Below are 14,989 nucleotides of genomic sequence, written 5' to 3' on the forward strand. Positions count from 1 at the left end.
ATCAAATCGTTCAAAATCAAAACCGTAAAACCGTTTAATAAATGATTCGATTATGGTTTCAAAGTTGATACCGTTTAGTTAAACGGTTTGAACCGAACCGATTAACACCGTCTATACTCTCGACTCACAATTTCAGTTCCGGATCAGAATCCGCGGTCATCAATTCAATTTCCGATTTTTCAAACAGTGTCCCCCCGAGTCGTGACTCACAATGCCGTCGCTGCTGGTCCTAAATTTGGCAGATCGCTTTGTCCTCAACCAGCACTGTGATGAGTGAAGAGTGAAGAGTGAGGAGTGAAGATGTTTATCCTACACCCCTTCACCTCACTACTTCAGCCTCCGAAGCTGAAGCTAAAAAGCTGTAACTTCTCCGGCGGACCTTGCTTCTCTGCTTCACTTCATCCTTTACCTTTTATTACTCTTCCAAGTTCGTGTAGTCGATGGAGACCTGAAACCTCGTCCCTAGTTGCAAGAACCAATCGAAATGGAGAAAGTGAAAACCAGAAATTGCAGAAAGAAAATGAAGAAGATGATGAGGATATGGACGAATACGAAGACGAAGATTATGGAGAGGTTTCTTCTGGGAATAATTTCAGAGGGAGAGAAGAAGAAGAGAAGGATTATGACCGAGACCCGGCATTTGCTGAAATTCTTGGTAGTTATTTCGATAACCCAGAAAAAGCCCAGGCCCGAGTAAGATACCATCACCAACTGTATTTCTTTTCAGTTAGTGTTCACTTCATTCTACGATTTCATGGATTTCTGTAATATTTATTGCCAAAAAAAAAAAAAAAACTTATTTTAGATTCTCCGTTGTTGTTTTTTTGAAAATCCCTGGAAGTTACAGGCCCGATTTGACTCCGGGATTCCTTTATTCTTAATTGGTTTTCCTTTTTCTTTCAGTGTCTGTGCTTTTCTTTTTGGTAGATTTACAAATTTTCAAGGCGATTTTCAAGGCGTTTAATGTCAAATGAAATATCTTTTAGGTGGAGGAAAGAATCAGGAAGAAAAGAAGCAAAATACTGCACACTAAAACTGGTTCTTCTCTACCCATGAAAGTGACATTCAACAAGTAAGTTGCAGATGTATGTTTATTGTTAAATAACTTAAATGTGTCACTTAGCTGGTCTTTATTCCCACTCTTTAAAGCTCGGAAATCAATCAAATGAGTGGTCTTAGTGTAAGATTTGTGGATTTTGCAATCTCTAGCTTTATCGTAAGATCAACCATATGAGTGGTATTTGTGTAAGATCTGTGGATTTTGTAATCTCTAGCTTTACTGTAAAGATCAATAGAAGATTCAAATGAGTGGTCTTTGTGTAAGATCTGTGGATTTTGTAATCTCTAGCTTTTCCAATTAAGCAAAGTCATTTCAATATGACCATCCAAAAGAAAGAAAATAAAAATCAATATCTTCTTTTTCTCTTTGTATCTTTTTGTTTGACCAATCATCTTAAGCTGAATTTTGAGAATTGATCAATGGAGAGACTGTCTTCTTTAACTCCTATACTAGTGACACTTGTCACGACATTCCTTCGAAGTACTCTGTTGTAAACATTCTTAATTTACTCTTGTTACATAATAATCAGAGGGTTGTATCTCAATGCCATTGCTTTTGATTAACTTGCTATGGCTGGCATTTAACAGATTTAATTCTTCAAACTCCTATATATGGTTGGAATTGTACAATTCTCCATTACCCAATGATATCTCCTTAATTTGCGATGTGAGTGACACCTCTCAGAGAATTTTTAATTTCCTTGTACATGAATTTTGAGTACTTAGTTATTAGGACTTATATGCAGACAATACGATCATGGCACATAGTTGGACGTCTTGGTGGATGCAATTCCATGAACATGCAGGTAGATTTGCTTGCACTTTTCATGTATTGGTGTGAATTTATGAATACCGCGGTTGTATTTTTCTAATTTTAGTTATCTAAAAAAGGAGAATCTGCTGCAAAGTATCCATCTTACTGAGCAAATGTCATTTTGACTTTTAGTATAAGTATCTTGTTCTCTCCACTTGTGTTGGTATAAATGCACACATTTATTAGGCTTATTAGTTCATTAATTCAGTCATAACTGCCTGGACCTCTCTGGTTATATCATCCTATCAAAGCAATTATGTAAGTTAGCTTTGAGTATTTCCATCTTTCTGCTGTGGTAAAGTTGGATGATGATGTGGGAGATGCCTAGAAAAAGGTGCTTGGAATGGGTTTCCATTGTAGTGTGGGGTTGTCAACACAGCTATTGCTTTTCTTTTGTTTGAGTTTCTCTCCCTACAGTAGAACTATTTTCTCTGTGATTTTGACCCTCATTTTGATTTGCAGTTAACAAATATGTAACCAATTGGTGAGAAATATGTATTTTGTGTAAGAAAAAGAATGGAGACTTGTTAACTGTTCTGGATAAGCTACAATTGATAAATAATCAACCCTCCACTAACATGGGTCCCTTGGGTTATCTATTTTGTTCCGATCCCTCATTGTTTTGGATATAATCTCTTAGTTGGCAATCATACTTTTTCTCCCTCACCCCCTCTTTTCTGGAGATGCAATATTAGTCACGTTTAATTTGGCCTGTACATTTCATTTTCTTTTTCCTTTTCCAAATGTTGTTTTGTGGCTAAAATCAGTAAAATATGGTCTCTGCAGCTGTCACAGTCTCCTTTGGATAAAAGGCCAAGTTATGATGCAATTCAAGGAGCAAATATGACGCCAACCACATTTTATAACATTGGTGATTTTGAGGTTCAAGATAATTTAGCACGCATATGGTATATGCATCTAGTTATTGTGGATGTTAAGTAGTCACTAGTGAGTTTGGTTACATGCTGATAGTCATTATTAGCTCTGTTTGTAACCTGGCTTTGTGTAGAACCATTTGACAGAAATGACCCCTAAGATTCATACTGATGAACCTAGTCAAAATTTGCAGGGTTGATATTGGGACTAGTGAACCATTGCTTTTGGATATTTTGATAAATGCCTTGACACAGATAAGCTCAGAGTAAGCTCCTCCCTTGTATTTGTTTTGACAATATTGGTTCTTTTCGGGCTCAGTAATAAAATTTTTTATTAAGTTGTAAGAGTAACATTGCATGCATCTGTACATTGTACTTTCATACTGCCTAGAAGTAAAACATTAGTTTATTTAGAAATTGTGTCGGCTTTCCAACACACATAGAATGTTTCTTCTGTAACTTTATCTGCTACCGGTTTTCTTGTCACTTGAGAACGATGAACAATGACATCATATAAGTACAGTATGCTTGCCAAGGCATTGTGATTATAACTGGATGTAAAGCTAGGAGGATGTATCATTTTGTTGGAAATATTCCACCCTTGAATCTATTCTATGACTTGACTCCACCCCGGCACATGACAATGATAAATACATGCATCATATCTTGCCTGATTCCATCACCACATTTTGATCCCCAAGAATCTTAGTTGGTGCATACTGAACGCACTAGGGTTGAATTTAAGTATAAAATATGAAATTTCTAGTGTGTTAATCATTTTTTTTGTTACACTTCTCGTCTATATGCCTCATGAATGCTTTAGTAGTGCCATGTCCTGTCTCTGTGGTTAAGTCTATAACCGGGCTTCCATGGCTTTTGTTTTGCTCATGTATGCTCCTTCAGTTACCATGGGCTTAGAAAAGTTTTAGAAGAGCCTACTAAATCCAATTTCTTATTTCTCATTTTAACCAAATTGCTGGATTTCTTGCTGTCAGTTACGTTGGAATAAAACAGGTGGTTTTTGGGGGATCTGAATTTGATAACTGGAAGGAGAATTTGTCATCAGAGGTTGCTGGTTGCAGTGTTCACAAAATCTAGATCACCATTGCCTACGAAATTCGATGGCTAATCTCTGAATACATACAGACTAATGAGTAGGGAATGCAAAGAATGACAGATAAATGTTTACACTTTACAGTTAATCTTGCTGGTCTGCATAGTTGGGGTTATGAGGAGGGAGATTGTGTCTCATGGATGTACACTTGAGTTTGAGATATCGAACTGTATGATTTTGACTGTAATTTCAAATAGCTTATTCACTCCACCTCCCCCCCCACCCCACCCCAACCCAATTTCACCCATGTATGCTAATTGCTCAAAGTGCCAATGAGAAGAATTTATGTTTTTGGCTTCTGTGATTGCAAGAAATGTAATGTGGAAAATGAAACCTGAAAGTAGTCCATACCAGGTCCACCGTCCACCCCAGACCAACTCTGAGCCAGCACTCAAGAACTAGACGTGTGCTGAATGCAAGGGGCACGAGGGTTGACATAAAAAAGGAAATTTTCATGCCATAAAAACACTGAGGAGCTTTACTTTGTCCTCCAGACCTACATGCGGTGGACTCTAATGAGGTTTAAAGAACAAGGATGTTGGTCTGAACCTTCTATGTTATGGGTTGCAGTTTCCAGGACTTGCTTTGTGCAGAATCTAGTTTAACCATAAGGGTGTTAAACGGTCCAGTTTCGGTTAAATGGTTTGGTTTGGTTCGATTCAAATCATTTAATTAAATGGTCTCAATTTTTAAACTATAACTGAAACATATACTAAACGGTTTCACGGTTTGGTTCGATTTGTTAAATGGTTTCTGTTTACTTGTGGCATATTTATGTACAATTAAGAGTGATAAACGGTTCAACTTGATTCAAACCGTTTAAGTTTAACTAAATGGCCTCAATTTTGTAGCCATAACCGAATCATTTATTAAACGGTTTCATTTTGCTTTAGACACCCTTATTTAACCATGGCCTCTTAGAGATAAGATTCGTTAGTTCAATTCAAATGCCCCTGAAACCATACCAATCTATTTTCATTGCAGTGAAAAATTAACTGATCTGGTGCAACGGGTGACATCTCCTTTGGATGATAATTAGTTGTCTAGCATCATATTTATGGAAATTATATATGCCATAATGTATTTTTTGTATGCACCGGACATAAAATGCTTTGGCCATGCTGATGCTTCAGTTGATTTCATATGTTTTTATCAAAATATTTTTTCAAGCTTCTGCTGGTCCAAATGCTGAACCAGAACAGATAACCAAGTGAGCATCATGGTTTGAAGAATAGGGAATCAGATCGGTGAATCGGGCCTATTCTCAATTCAAGTTTCGCCACAAATAGCTTAGAGTCCCAATTCCGATCCAGATCCACATCGGAATCCTCTCTGACTGATTCTGAGTTTTAAAACCTTGGTGAGCATAGCCCATAATCTGTATAGGGGCTGACACATCCCAGCAGAATTAAGCATCTAATAAGTTTACCAAAAATAATTCTCCAAGCTGTTAGATTCAAAGTCTAATTTCTCAATAGCAAAATTCTGAAAAGCATAAAATACAAATGTAACTACATAATTTACAAACAAGTCCCAGGTGACCCAAACCTACTAAGTCACCAAAGCATTAAAGAACGCATTGGGGACAAGTATAGACCAAATGCTACTATCACTCACAATGGCTACTTAGACTTCACACCCTGAAGTGAAGATACCTTCATTGCAATTGACACAATTTCTTTCACCCGATCATCAACTAACTGACGTAATGCCTCCTCTTGATTAGTTTGGTTTTTGTCAATCTCAACACTATTTCCTCCACCAGCCTGTGTCTGGAACATGACAAATGTTATGTCAATGTTGTCACCATTTGGAACATCAATCAAATGCTTCCCAGCAGTCCCAGAATCTTTTCCTAAGATATCAGCTTTTGTACGTTCAGAAATAAAAGTCATATAGTTCTCCATGTACTTGTCAACAGGATCAAGGCCAAGATAGATAAGAACCTCCCAGCATTGGAGAAACTGTTTCTTGTTAATCTTCAAGCTCTTCCTGACATTCTCAACTACACTAGCAGGTGGTTCCAATTGAAACTTAGAGGTTTTCTTGGACAGATTTCCTTGGTTAAGATGAGAAACAACAGATTTAACTGCTTGATGTACCGGGTCAAAATCAAGCAGGTGGAGCATGTCCATGCAGGTCCGCACATGCTGAAGGTAGTCAGATGGCTCTTCAACTGTCACATCATAAACATTTTCTGATATTGCTACCTCATGCAGAACCTCTAAAAGGTACCGGCCATGACCTTGGCCCTGATAAGGAGGCAACACTAGTATCTGCAACCATGATAAGATGACCATGACATGAGAATGATGATTGAACAGCTAGCTCAAAGGTATCAAGGGTCATTTTACATCCAAGGTTAATAAAGAAATTTATTAAATGATTTTATCAGAAGAGAGCTCCTAGCAAACAGAGCATGGAGCAACTACCTTGGTGCATATGTCAGTAACATCAGACTGAAAAATCTGACAGTGCCTTAACAACTTAGAACTAATATTTCATATCTTAAATATTTTTCCCATACGGTTAATGTAAGAATCTAGGAGAACAAAACCTGGCTGATACGTAAGCGTGAACTATCAGGGTAGCGATAAAAGCGGTAAACAGCTGCAAATCCAAGCAATCTGAGGTCAACATCCTCCTGGTTGCCTAGTGTCTTCTGAACCACAAGATAAATCTCCCATCTTGGATCCGTGATGTCAATGGGACTGCTACCTGAACAAAAAAACTTTTTTGAAACAAATTGACATCACTTTAATATAGATTGGGCTGGGGAGGCATGGTTGGGGGAGTTTGGTTGTGTAATAAATGACGCACACTCCATACATGGGAAGTTGCAAATGATTATAATGGAAATTTCTACTAGCTTAGGTAATAAAAATTACCATCAACAAGAAGAAGTACAAGAGGCACCAACCGACTGTACAGCAATCCAACAGGCAAGCTGTTTATAGCCAAGCGAATGACCTGACGCTGCACAAGGGGAAGAGAAAATCATGAATGGTAGTCAAAAAATTCAACCACAGATAAAAATTTGGGAGAGTCTGTATGCCAGACCAATGGCTGTCCTAAAAAAGGTATCATTACATGGGACCCATATTCAGAGCAGGAGAGAAAATAATAAATAAAAAAAAAAAAAAAACCCATGTCAGAAGGAAATTGCACTCTAGCATCATGGGGTAGTTTTTTCCAAAAAATTATAGTGGTAGCTCTTACGGCAAATTATATTAAGATACGCATGTAGTTCAATTAAGTAGAAGAAAATGCATTTTACATTGTTGGAATGATTTCAAATCATTTCCAGCAGAAACTCTGTTAATTCCCAGAAAGATCTTCTGGGACTCAACACATCTATGAGTTGAACCCTAAATGGTAAGTGAATAACAGAACTGATCTTTCATTGATACTTAACTACATGGTTATCATGCAATATACAATAGCACATTGGGAGGTTGATAAAGTAACTAGTAACTTGAGAAAAAGTTTGGACCTTAGGAACCAAATCATGCACTGGAGGTGGAGCAAGATGTGAGACAGAATCATTGCCTTTTTGGAGTGCCAAGTTGGAAATGCCCCAAAGTATTAGGGTGCCAATAAGAAGCTCCAAATTATTGAAGCACCAGTGGAGTATATTCTCATAATCTTACTGAAATTATTATCAAGAGCATACAGGGCATGGGACAACTGTGCATTTCTGTGTGTGTGTGTGTGTGTGTGTGTGTGTGTGTGTGAGAGAGAGAGAGAGAGAGAGACGTGAATGAGGAGTATACAACAATTTAGCAAGTTCCAAGGTATTGGAGTACCGGTAACGAGAATGGTCATTTTTATTGCACTTGTTGTCAAGCGAAGTATGCTAAAGATGTTAGAGAGAGTAGAAGTACATAGATTGGAAATTATTTTAGGTGGTTTTCAAGGCTACCCTGTTCATAAAAGGTTTATATCCTGGAGCAGTACCCTTTAACACAGTTCTGGACAGTGGACTCTAAGGTCAAGCCAGTTTATATATTAAAAAAAATGGAATTTGATGGTCTAAACAATTTAACCATTGTTCCAACCATAAAAGGAGGGTGTAAACTGAAAAAAGGAATTGCATATACAATAGTTGCCCAGGCGAACAACCAAACACTTTCCACACACTCATTTAAAATACTGGTTCATATAGGACAGATATTACAGAGACTGCTACTACCTGTAAATTCAAGGGAGGAAAGCACTTGCTATATACCAGTATTTGAGTCTAAGCTTCTCCTATAAGAATTCAGTTCTTTTGATTTCAGCTGGCACGACAAAATCTAATGCATATGAGAACAGGAAAATTGAGAAGTAGAAAAGAACCTCCACAGTATTTGCCTCTGATTCCAAATGATTATTAGATTTGTTACTGCATTCCTGGGAAGCTTTGCAGTCTATGACCTTTCCATTTGAGATAGAAGTTCTGAAGCAGGAAAAGAGATGGAAAACAAGCATTAACCAAAAGGCTGAGCATACACAGCATGTGTGTGTGTGGATACATGTGGGTGTCCAGTCAAACCAAAGATGCACAAGCTGCCATTTGTACCTGATGTAACAACTCTCCGTAGAGAAAGTTTGAAGAAAATCCTCCTTATTCTCAAGCAGAGATTCACCAAAAATTGCCTGTCAAAATTACCCAACTTTTATTGTACAAGTGAGGACAAAATATCAGATAGTTCAAAGCAGGTGGTTAATGGTACCTGAAGAGCAGACTTCAGATCTGTGATCCCTTTCCCTCCCTTACAACAGATCAAGATAAGTTAATGTTAGAGTGCAGCCATAAGATTCAATGTTAGAAACTTGACGATATGTTTTATTTTGTGGCCAAATGCAAAAAGGTTCCAATACAAAGTAACCAGAAAAGGTAAGTAAGATGAATCAAGAATAAAAGGAAATACAGCATAAGATTTTTCAAAACTTAATAAGGTGCAAGCAGTATGTTATCCTCCTAGTGCACTAGAGTTCAGCCAGTTCGTCAAAGAGTTCTCAAGAAATAAATTCATGCAGCGCCTAAAGACCAAAATACAAGGACTTCAAAAAGTATAGTGGCTCGCTGAACTAAAAATGGGGCAAGCAATTTTTAGTATTTACCTCTGATGAACTCTGAAATTTAATATCAGCATATGCATGAAAAGAAATGCTACTCAACGAGATGGTAATCTGCACAAGATAATGTTGGAAAATAAAATAATAATAATAACAATATTATTAATTAATAAATACACAAGCAAGCTGCATTGAAATGTAAACCATTGTTCCAAAGGTGAGTCAGTTTAATCTGCCTTCCGACAAGTTATAAGCACAAAGCAGGAGGGAAAATAGATTAATCCCATTTCACAAATATAAAGCTCACTCTAATAAAGTGATGCACATTTAAAAGGAATCTTACTAGTAGAAGAAAAACCACTAAATTATGCAAAAACCAGATACATTTCAGTGCAGCTACAAAAATGTTTTAGTTTCAGAAGTAAACAGAAGGCATTCCTTTATATTTCTGCTAAGCTCAATACATTCTTTAGATCGTGTGCACCTAAGAGTTAATATTGTGTAAAAAGATCATCTCAGCCTGTCAAGCTTCTAGATAAGCACTGTTCGAGACCTTCAATCTGTGTTGTCTATAATAGTAAACAATACATAGTAAACTATTGTAAAGGTAGTCTATAATAGTAAAAAATACATAGTAAACTATTGTATAGTGCACAAAACCAACTCACCATCCATTGAAGCTTCACGTCAGATTAGTATCCTAGTTCCAAATGAGTATGCCAATAGAGACCTCAATTAGAAATCATAATCAAGATAATGATCCTGTAGATTCAGATTATATATCTATGGATTCTCTCTCAAACCAGATGCCGATGGGGGCTATTTAAGTCTTCAACATTAATTACAGAATTTGAATGATTATGGATCTTGTAGGGTAAATAAGCTGGACAAAATTTCCATCAGTTTGAGAGCATATCTATTTCAACAGGATATCATTTGATAGCTATTACTTAATTTTGGAAGGCGCACAAAAACTTCTCATGGTACTTGGGTAGAGTTTGTTTCTCCAACACCTTCACAACCTAAGATCTTGACTCCCCCTCCCCAGGGGCTTTTATGTTTAATTACATAGTCAAGGGCATATCCCAGTTGCACCATCAAATAGGCTTGCCACAGTTTTCTGAATGTTATAGCATTCTGGAGGCAACTCATGAATTCCTGAAGTCCTCAAATTTCCAATTAAGAATTTTTTTTTCAACTTTATGTGCAGTTTTTCTTCATTATTATTTTACTCCAAAAGGTCCTTTGAGTTCAACTTGCATAGGCCCTACAAGCATTTTGAAATTTTAACCTCTATTGAATTTATCAATATTGGAAGCTTCGATGGTATTCCTCCCCTTTCCTGTTTCTTATTGTAAATATCCATCCCCAAAGCTCCATCATGATAGTTCGATCTTTTGTGTTGGATATTTACATGGTATCATAGCAGGTTTTCTCCAGTTTAGTTGCAGGTGTCTCCAGACCTTCCTCCATTCATCCGTGCACGTGTGCACAGTTCCATCTGGCCTACATGTGGGGGGGGGGGAGTGTAGGGAGAATAGTCCCATATTGTATTGTAGATTTGTAGGGGCATTTTGGTCTTTTCGCACATATTAGGGCTTCCATATATGAATGTATAAATAGGAGGCGTGTGGGTCTATTTTTGACCTAATCACAAATCTTTCTTTCTCTCCATCTCTTGCAATCTCTCCTCTCTCTCTCAAGTTTTCTCTTCTCTTACAGGTTTGAGAGTCTCTCTCCCGTTCTTTCATCAAGTCCATCCTCCCAATAGTTCGAGCTTTTGGGTTGGATATTTACACTCACAATCTTTATAAAGCAACTTTCAATTTACTTTTTTCTCATTTATGAGTTCCTCTAAGGTAAAGTTTTATCTTTTTTCATATGACGAGTCTTTGGACACATATTGAGCATTTCTGTCAAACACTTTCTTTCAGTTAGGACTGGTAGCATGCTTAGATACTTCAAGGGCTTTGATGACTATCTTAAACTGAGGGGGAGTGAAAAGTATAAGGAATTTGTCAAATCATTGATGGCCGACGAACAAAAAATAGTGGCATATATCACTAGTTCAGTCATTTTCACTTGTGAGTGTTTTACAACAAAACTAACATTTCTTTAGCTGGCAATTTAGGGAGCTTCAAGTCATCAAATATCATTTAGTTGCAAGGAAGCATTTTTGCATTAGCTTACATGATAATGTTTGATTGGTCCCCTTATGCAAAAGTGGAAGACTAATCAGTGCTTACATTAACCTGATAAATTTGTGACAGGCTCAAAAAACATTATCACAAAAGTAGAACCTATGAACCACAATACGTGAAATTGTATGGTATTTAATGCACTGAAAATAAATTGTAACTTATAAGCAAAAAAAATTCTAGCAAAATATTCAGAAGAATATACATATGCAAAATGGAATATGCATCCACAAGGAACAAGATGATGCAAATGAAATGCGAGATGATGCAAATGAAATGCGGCAAAAGGTACAAGGGGAAGGAAGAAGATGGGCAGATTGAGATGGTGAGGAGGAAGGACAAAGGGTGCTTATGACTTAACTTTTGTTTCGGCTTTACATAGAATGGAATAGTAGAACAGGATTCTTGGTGCCAAGTTCGATTAGTTGGGATAAGGCTTAGTTTAGTTGAGTTGAATTGAGTTGCATGTAGAAATGGAAAATAAATTTTGCGTGAGCAACATAGTAAACCACATGAAGATAAACCCCGGGGGGTGTAAAATAAAGAAGGCCCAGAAAATGAAACTTGGGGGGAAGGGGAGTAGATGACATGATTCGTATCAGAAGCACCAACATAGTTAAACTGGAGCACCCAAATGCAAGAACTTTCATTAAAGATCCGAATGTAAAATCACCTTTAAATCCTTGTAACCGTATATTTTCCCATCTTCACCAAAAAACCGATTCAAGTCAACTGGATCAATACAAGAGCCGGATGCAGCATTTACTTCCTCTTTGCTACTAACTACAACATTGCCAAATAAAATGAATATCAAACAAAGGCTCAGCATATTGCATAGAGTACCAGGTTCCAATAATATGTATCTGCATCCATTTTCACAATTCTTTGTTAAAACCGAATGGCAAAACGAAACAATAACTTTCTGTTAAAAAATTAAACAGGTCATAAAGTGATGTACAAGAAACTAAACAATAGCAGCTATCAGTACGACAAGAGATAGGTACCCATAAAAATTTTAAGACACTCGTTCGCTTCAATTCCAACATCTGCGCTCGGACAGAAACAACAGAGAATCAGATGAATGCTTCCAAATGAGAAAAAAGAACCAAATCGCAGCAATGAGTTACATTAAAAACCACCCCCAAAAAAATTTAAGAAACAGAGAAGCATCAAGGAAACAAAACTAGGGTCTGAGTGTTAACCAACCGATTTCAGAAAATCCGACACGCCTACGCTTCTTAGCATCAGATGATGCATCAGCTGTCGCTTGCTTCAGTCCCATCCTCGGCGCAGCTTAGGGTTTTCGGAGAGCGGGAAGGGAGGGAGGCGGGAAATTAGAGAATATGAAAGAGGACATTTATACAGAGACCAGGCTGCGGTGGGGGAACTGGAAGTCTGGAATGGGCATTTCTTTCCGCTCTAATAGTAAATGCTGGGGACTTGCGAGCCTTGTAACATGCGGAGGCTCCGTTTGGTTGCAAGGAAATGGGGAAAGGAAAGTAAAAGAAAGGGAAGTAAGGGGAATATAATGTGCGAAGGCCCAGGATGAGTGCTGGTTTTCTTAGGCCAGATATTTTTTTTGATAAAAAAAACAAAGTTCATTAGATAGAAGGAGTAAAAGATAACTATTTTTTTTTGGTAGAAAGAAAATTTATTTATTGAAGCGAGTCCAACACAAGGAGTCTGAGTTACAAAGATCACGGATCCAAGGAGTGGAGAGTGGCCATGTTGTCTCACTCGCAAGAGACAAGGCCTTCCGAGCTAGGGAGTCTGCCACGCTGTTACTCTGCCTAGAGATGTGCTTAAAAACACAAAAACTGAATTTGGATGCCAAGAACTGAATATCCATAACCACCTGATAAACCTCCATAGGAGGAGAAGGGGTGGTAGTTGTTAAAATGGATACCAGTTCCTTACAGTCAGATTCAACCTGCACCTGGTCCAACTCATATGAAATACACCACATCAAACCTTCACGCACAGCCAAGGCTTCTCCTTGAAGAACAGAAGTAAAAGACAATGGCTTAGAGACTGCCACCTAAGCTTCCATCCCGGAGTTTCAAACTATGAACCCAATGCTTCCTTTCTCTTTAGAAAGAGCCGCATCAGTGTTTAGTTTGAAGAAGGGAGCAGGAGGAGGAGACCACGGTGTTGGAGCAAGAGGGGGAACCCAATTGTAATCTGTGTTGCTTGTAGCAGCAGAACAATACTCTTTAGCTAACCTCTCAGCCCATTGAATAATGTCTTGAGGGGAGTAGATAGTGGCTTGGAAAACCATTGAGTTGCGAGCCTGCCACAAGGTCCGACAAATGAAAGAAATGAGGCAAATGGTTTGTCGAGTCCCCTGTTTATCTAACCGAGAGAAAATATCCCAATTTTGGATGAATTGTTGTAGAGTGGGGCTGGCAGGAACAGAGTATGACAGAGAAGAGCCGAACCAGACTGCCCTTGCAAAAGGGCAATCGAGGAGAATATGATCCACTGATTCAATTGGGCCAGCGCACCTTTGGCAAGAGGAATCAAATGGAATTTTACGCCTTGAGAGGGCTTCAGCAGAAGCAAGACCATTAGCACAGCCACGCCAAAGGAAAGAACGGATTTTAGGGGTAGTGTGGCTTCTCCAAATTTTCCTCCAGACAGCAGAAGGAATAATAGCACGAGAAGATGCAGAAGAAGAAGCTTCAGCTCTGTTTTTCAAGTCTTCAATATTGCATAACAAATGGTAAGCAGATTTCACCGAATAGATACCATTCTTAGCAGTACCCCAAACTAGCTCATCATCATGAGGGAAAAGGCCCAACTTAATTTTCAGAATTGCCTCCACATCGTCCTTGTTGAAATGGGTGGTAAGAATATGCTGATTCCAAGATCTAGAATCCTAAAGCATGAGATCAGATACGGTATTGAGATGGGGCTGGTTCCTAACAGGATGCTGAAGTTTGAAATTGATTGTAGAAGGAAGCCATTTATCTTCATGAATGTTGATGTTTTCACCAGTGCCCACAGTCCACAACAAGCCTTCAAGAAGGACTTTCCTCCCTTCAATTATGCTCCACCACTCCCACGAGGGTTTAGAGCCTAAAGTAGCATGCAAAAAATCCGTATTGGGATAATAAATCTGTTTCATAAAGACTGCCCAATTGGAAGAAGGAAACTTCCACAACCTCCAGGCCATCTTACTGAGGAGTGCTTTGTTCTAGATAGCTGAATCTCTGAAGCCCAAACCCCCATTATCCTTAGAGTGACACAGTCTCTTCTAAGAAATCCACAGAATCTTGTTTTTACCATCCTTTTGGCCCCAAAAGAAGTGTGAAGCAGCCCGCTTTATAGCTTAATGATGAAATGCAGGAAGTTTAAAATGCGAAGCAGCGTAATTATTCATTGACTTCCAGCATAAGATAGAAGATGATTCTTCCAATTCTGAAGTCGAGCAGTGGTCTTCTCCAAAATATCATTGAACAAGTGCTGTCGAGATAGCCCAAACTCAACTGGCAGACCCAAATATTTCTTGGGGCCATCATTGTAGGACATTTGTAAAGTTCTGGAGAACCAGCACTTGATTTTAGAGTGGGTGTTGGGGCTAAATGTAATGGAAGACTTGTGACCATTGATTTTTTGCCCACTTGCAAGACAATAGAGGTTAAGATAGGCTTTCAAATTATGAATATTTGATATAGAAACCTCTGAGAAAGAATGCTAGCATCAGCAAATAATAGATGACTCAAGGAAGAAGATCTATTTCGCACCTTTATACCTCTGATGAGCCCAAGCTGCTTGGCTTGAATGAGAAGAGAACTAAGGGCCTGTGAGCAAAGAACAAACAAAGCCGGAGAGAGCGGGTCCCCTTGCCTGATTCCCCTTGTAGGGA

General features: G+C 38.3%; 2 protein-coding genes across 2 annotated transcripts; one reads left to right on the plus strand and one right to left on the minus strand.

Moving 5' to 3' along the window:
- Nucleotides 1-292: 292 nt before the first annotated feature.
- On the plus strand, nt 293-3,977 carry LOC122667577. Its single transcript, XM_043863908.1, has 7 exons — nt 293-693; nt 987-1,072; nt 1,648-1,726; nt 1,806-1,865; nt 2,660-2,781; nt 2,943-3,014; nt 3,744-3,977. Exons 1-7 carry the CDS (start codon nt 301-303, stop codon nt 3,844-3,846), a joined length of 915 nt encoding a protein of 304 aa, XP_043719843.1. The 5' UTR covers nt 293-300; the 3' UTR covers nt 3,847-3,977.
- Nucleotides 3,978-5,326: 1,349 nt separating this feature from the next.
- Nucleotides 5,327-12,490, minus strand: LOC122667576 (histone acetyltransferase type B catalytic subunit-like). Its single transcript, XM_043863907.1, has 10 exons — nt 12,328-12,490; nt 12,126-12,167; nt 11,795-11,904; nt 8,969-9,037; nt 8,578-8,616; nt 8,424-8,500; nt 8,201-8,300; nt 6,751-6,838; nt 6,420-6,580; nt 5,327-6,138 (listed from the first exon to the last, which is right to left on the minus strand). Exons 1-10 carry the CDS (start codon nt 12,401-12,403, stop codon nt 5,485-5,487), a joined length of 1,416 nt encoding a protein of 471 aa, XP_043719842.1. The 5' UTR covers nt 12,404-12,490; the 3' UTR covers nt 5,327-5,484.
- Nucleotides 12,491-14,989: the final 2,499 nt, after the last annotated feature.

The sequence above is a fragment of the Telopea speciosissima genome, chromosome 7, assembly GCF_018873765.1.
Source record: "Telopea speciosissima isolate NSW1024214 ecotype Mountain lineage chromosome 7, Tspe_v1, whole genome shotgun sequence".
Taxonomy (NCBI): Eukaryota; Viridiplantae; Streptophyta; class Magnoliopsida; order Proteales; family Proteaceae; genus Telopea; species Telopea speciosissima.

Coding starts and splice junctions, on each gene's coding strand:
- LOC122667577 (XM_043863908.1), top strand. CDS start 301: ATGTTTATCCTACACCCCTTCACCTCACTACTTCAGCCTCCGAAGCTG. Junction 1,073..1,647: donor ATGAAAGTGACATTCAACAA/GTAAGTTGCAGA, acceptor GGCATTTAACAG/ATTTAATTCTTCAAACTCCT. Junction 2,782..2,942: donor GATAATTTAGCACGCATATG/GTATATGCATCT, acceptor CAAAATTTGCAG/GGTTGATATTGGGACTAGTG.
- LOC122667576 (XM_043863907.1), bottom strand. CDS start 12,403: ATGGGACTGAAGCAAGCGACAGCTGATGCATCATCTGATGCTAAGAAG. Junction 11,905..12,125: donor GTGTCTTAAAATTTTTATGG/GTACCTATCTCT, acceptor GCAATGTTGTAG/TTAGTAGCAAAGAGGAAGTA. Junction 9,038..11,794: donor ACGGTTACAAGGATTTAAAG/GTGATTTTACAT, acceptor TATCTTGTGCAG/ATTACCATCTCGTTGAGTAG.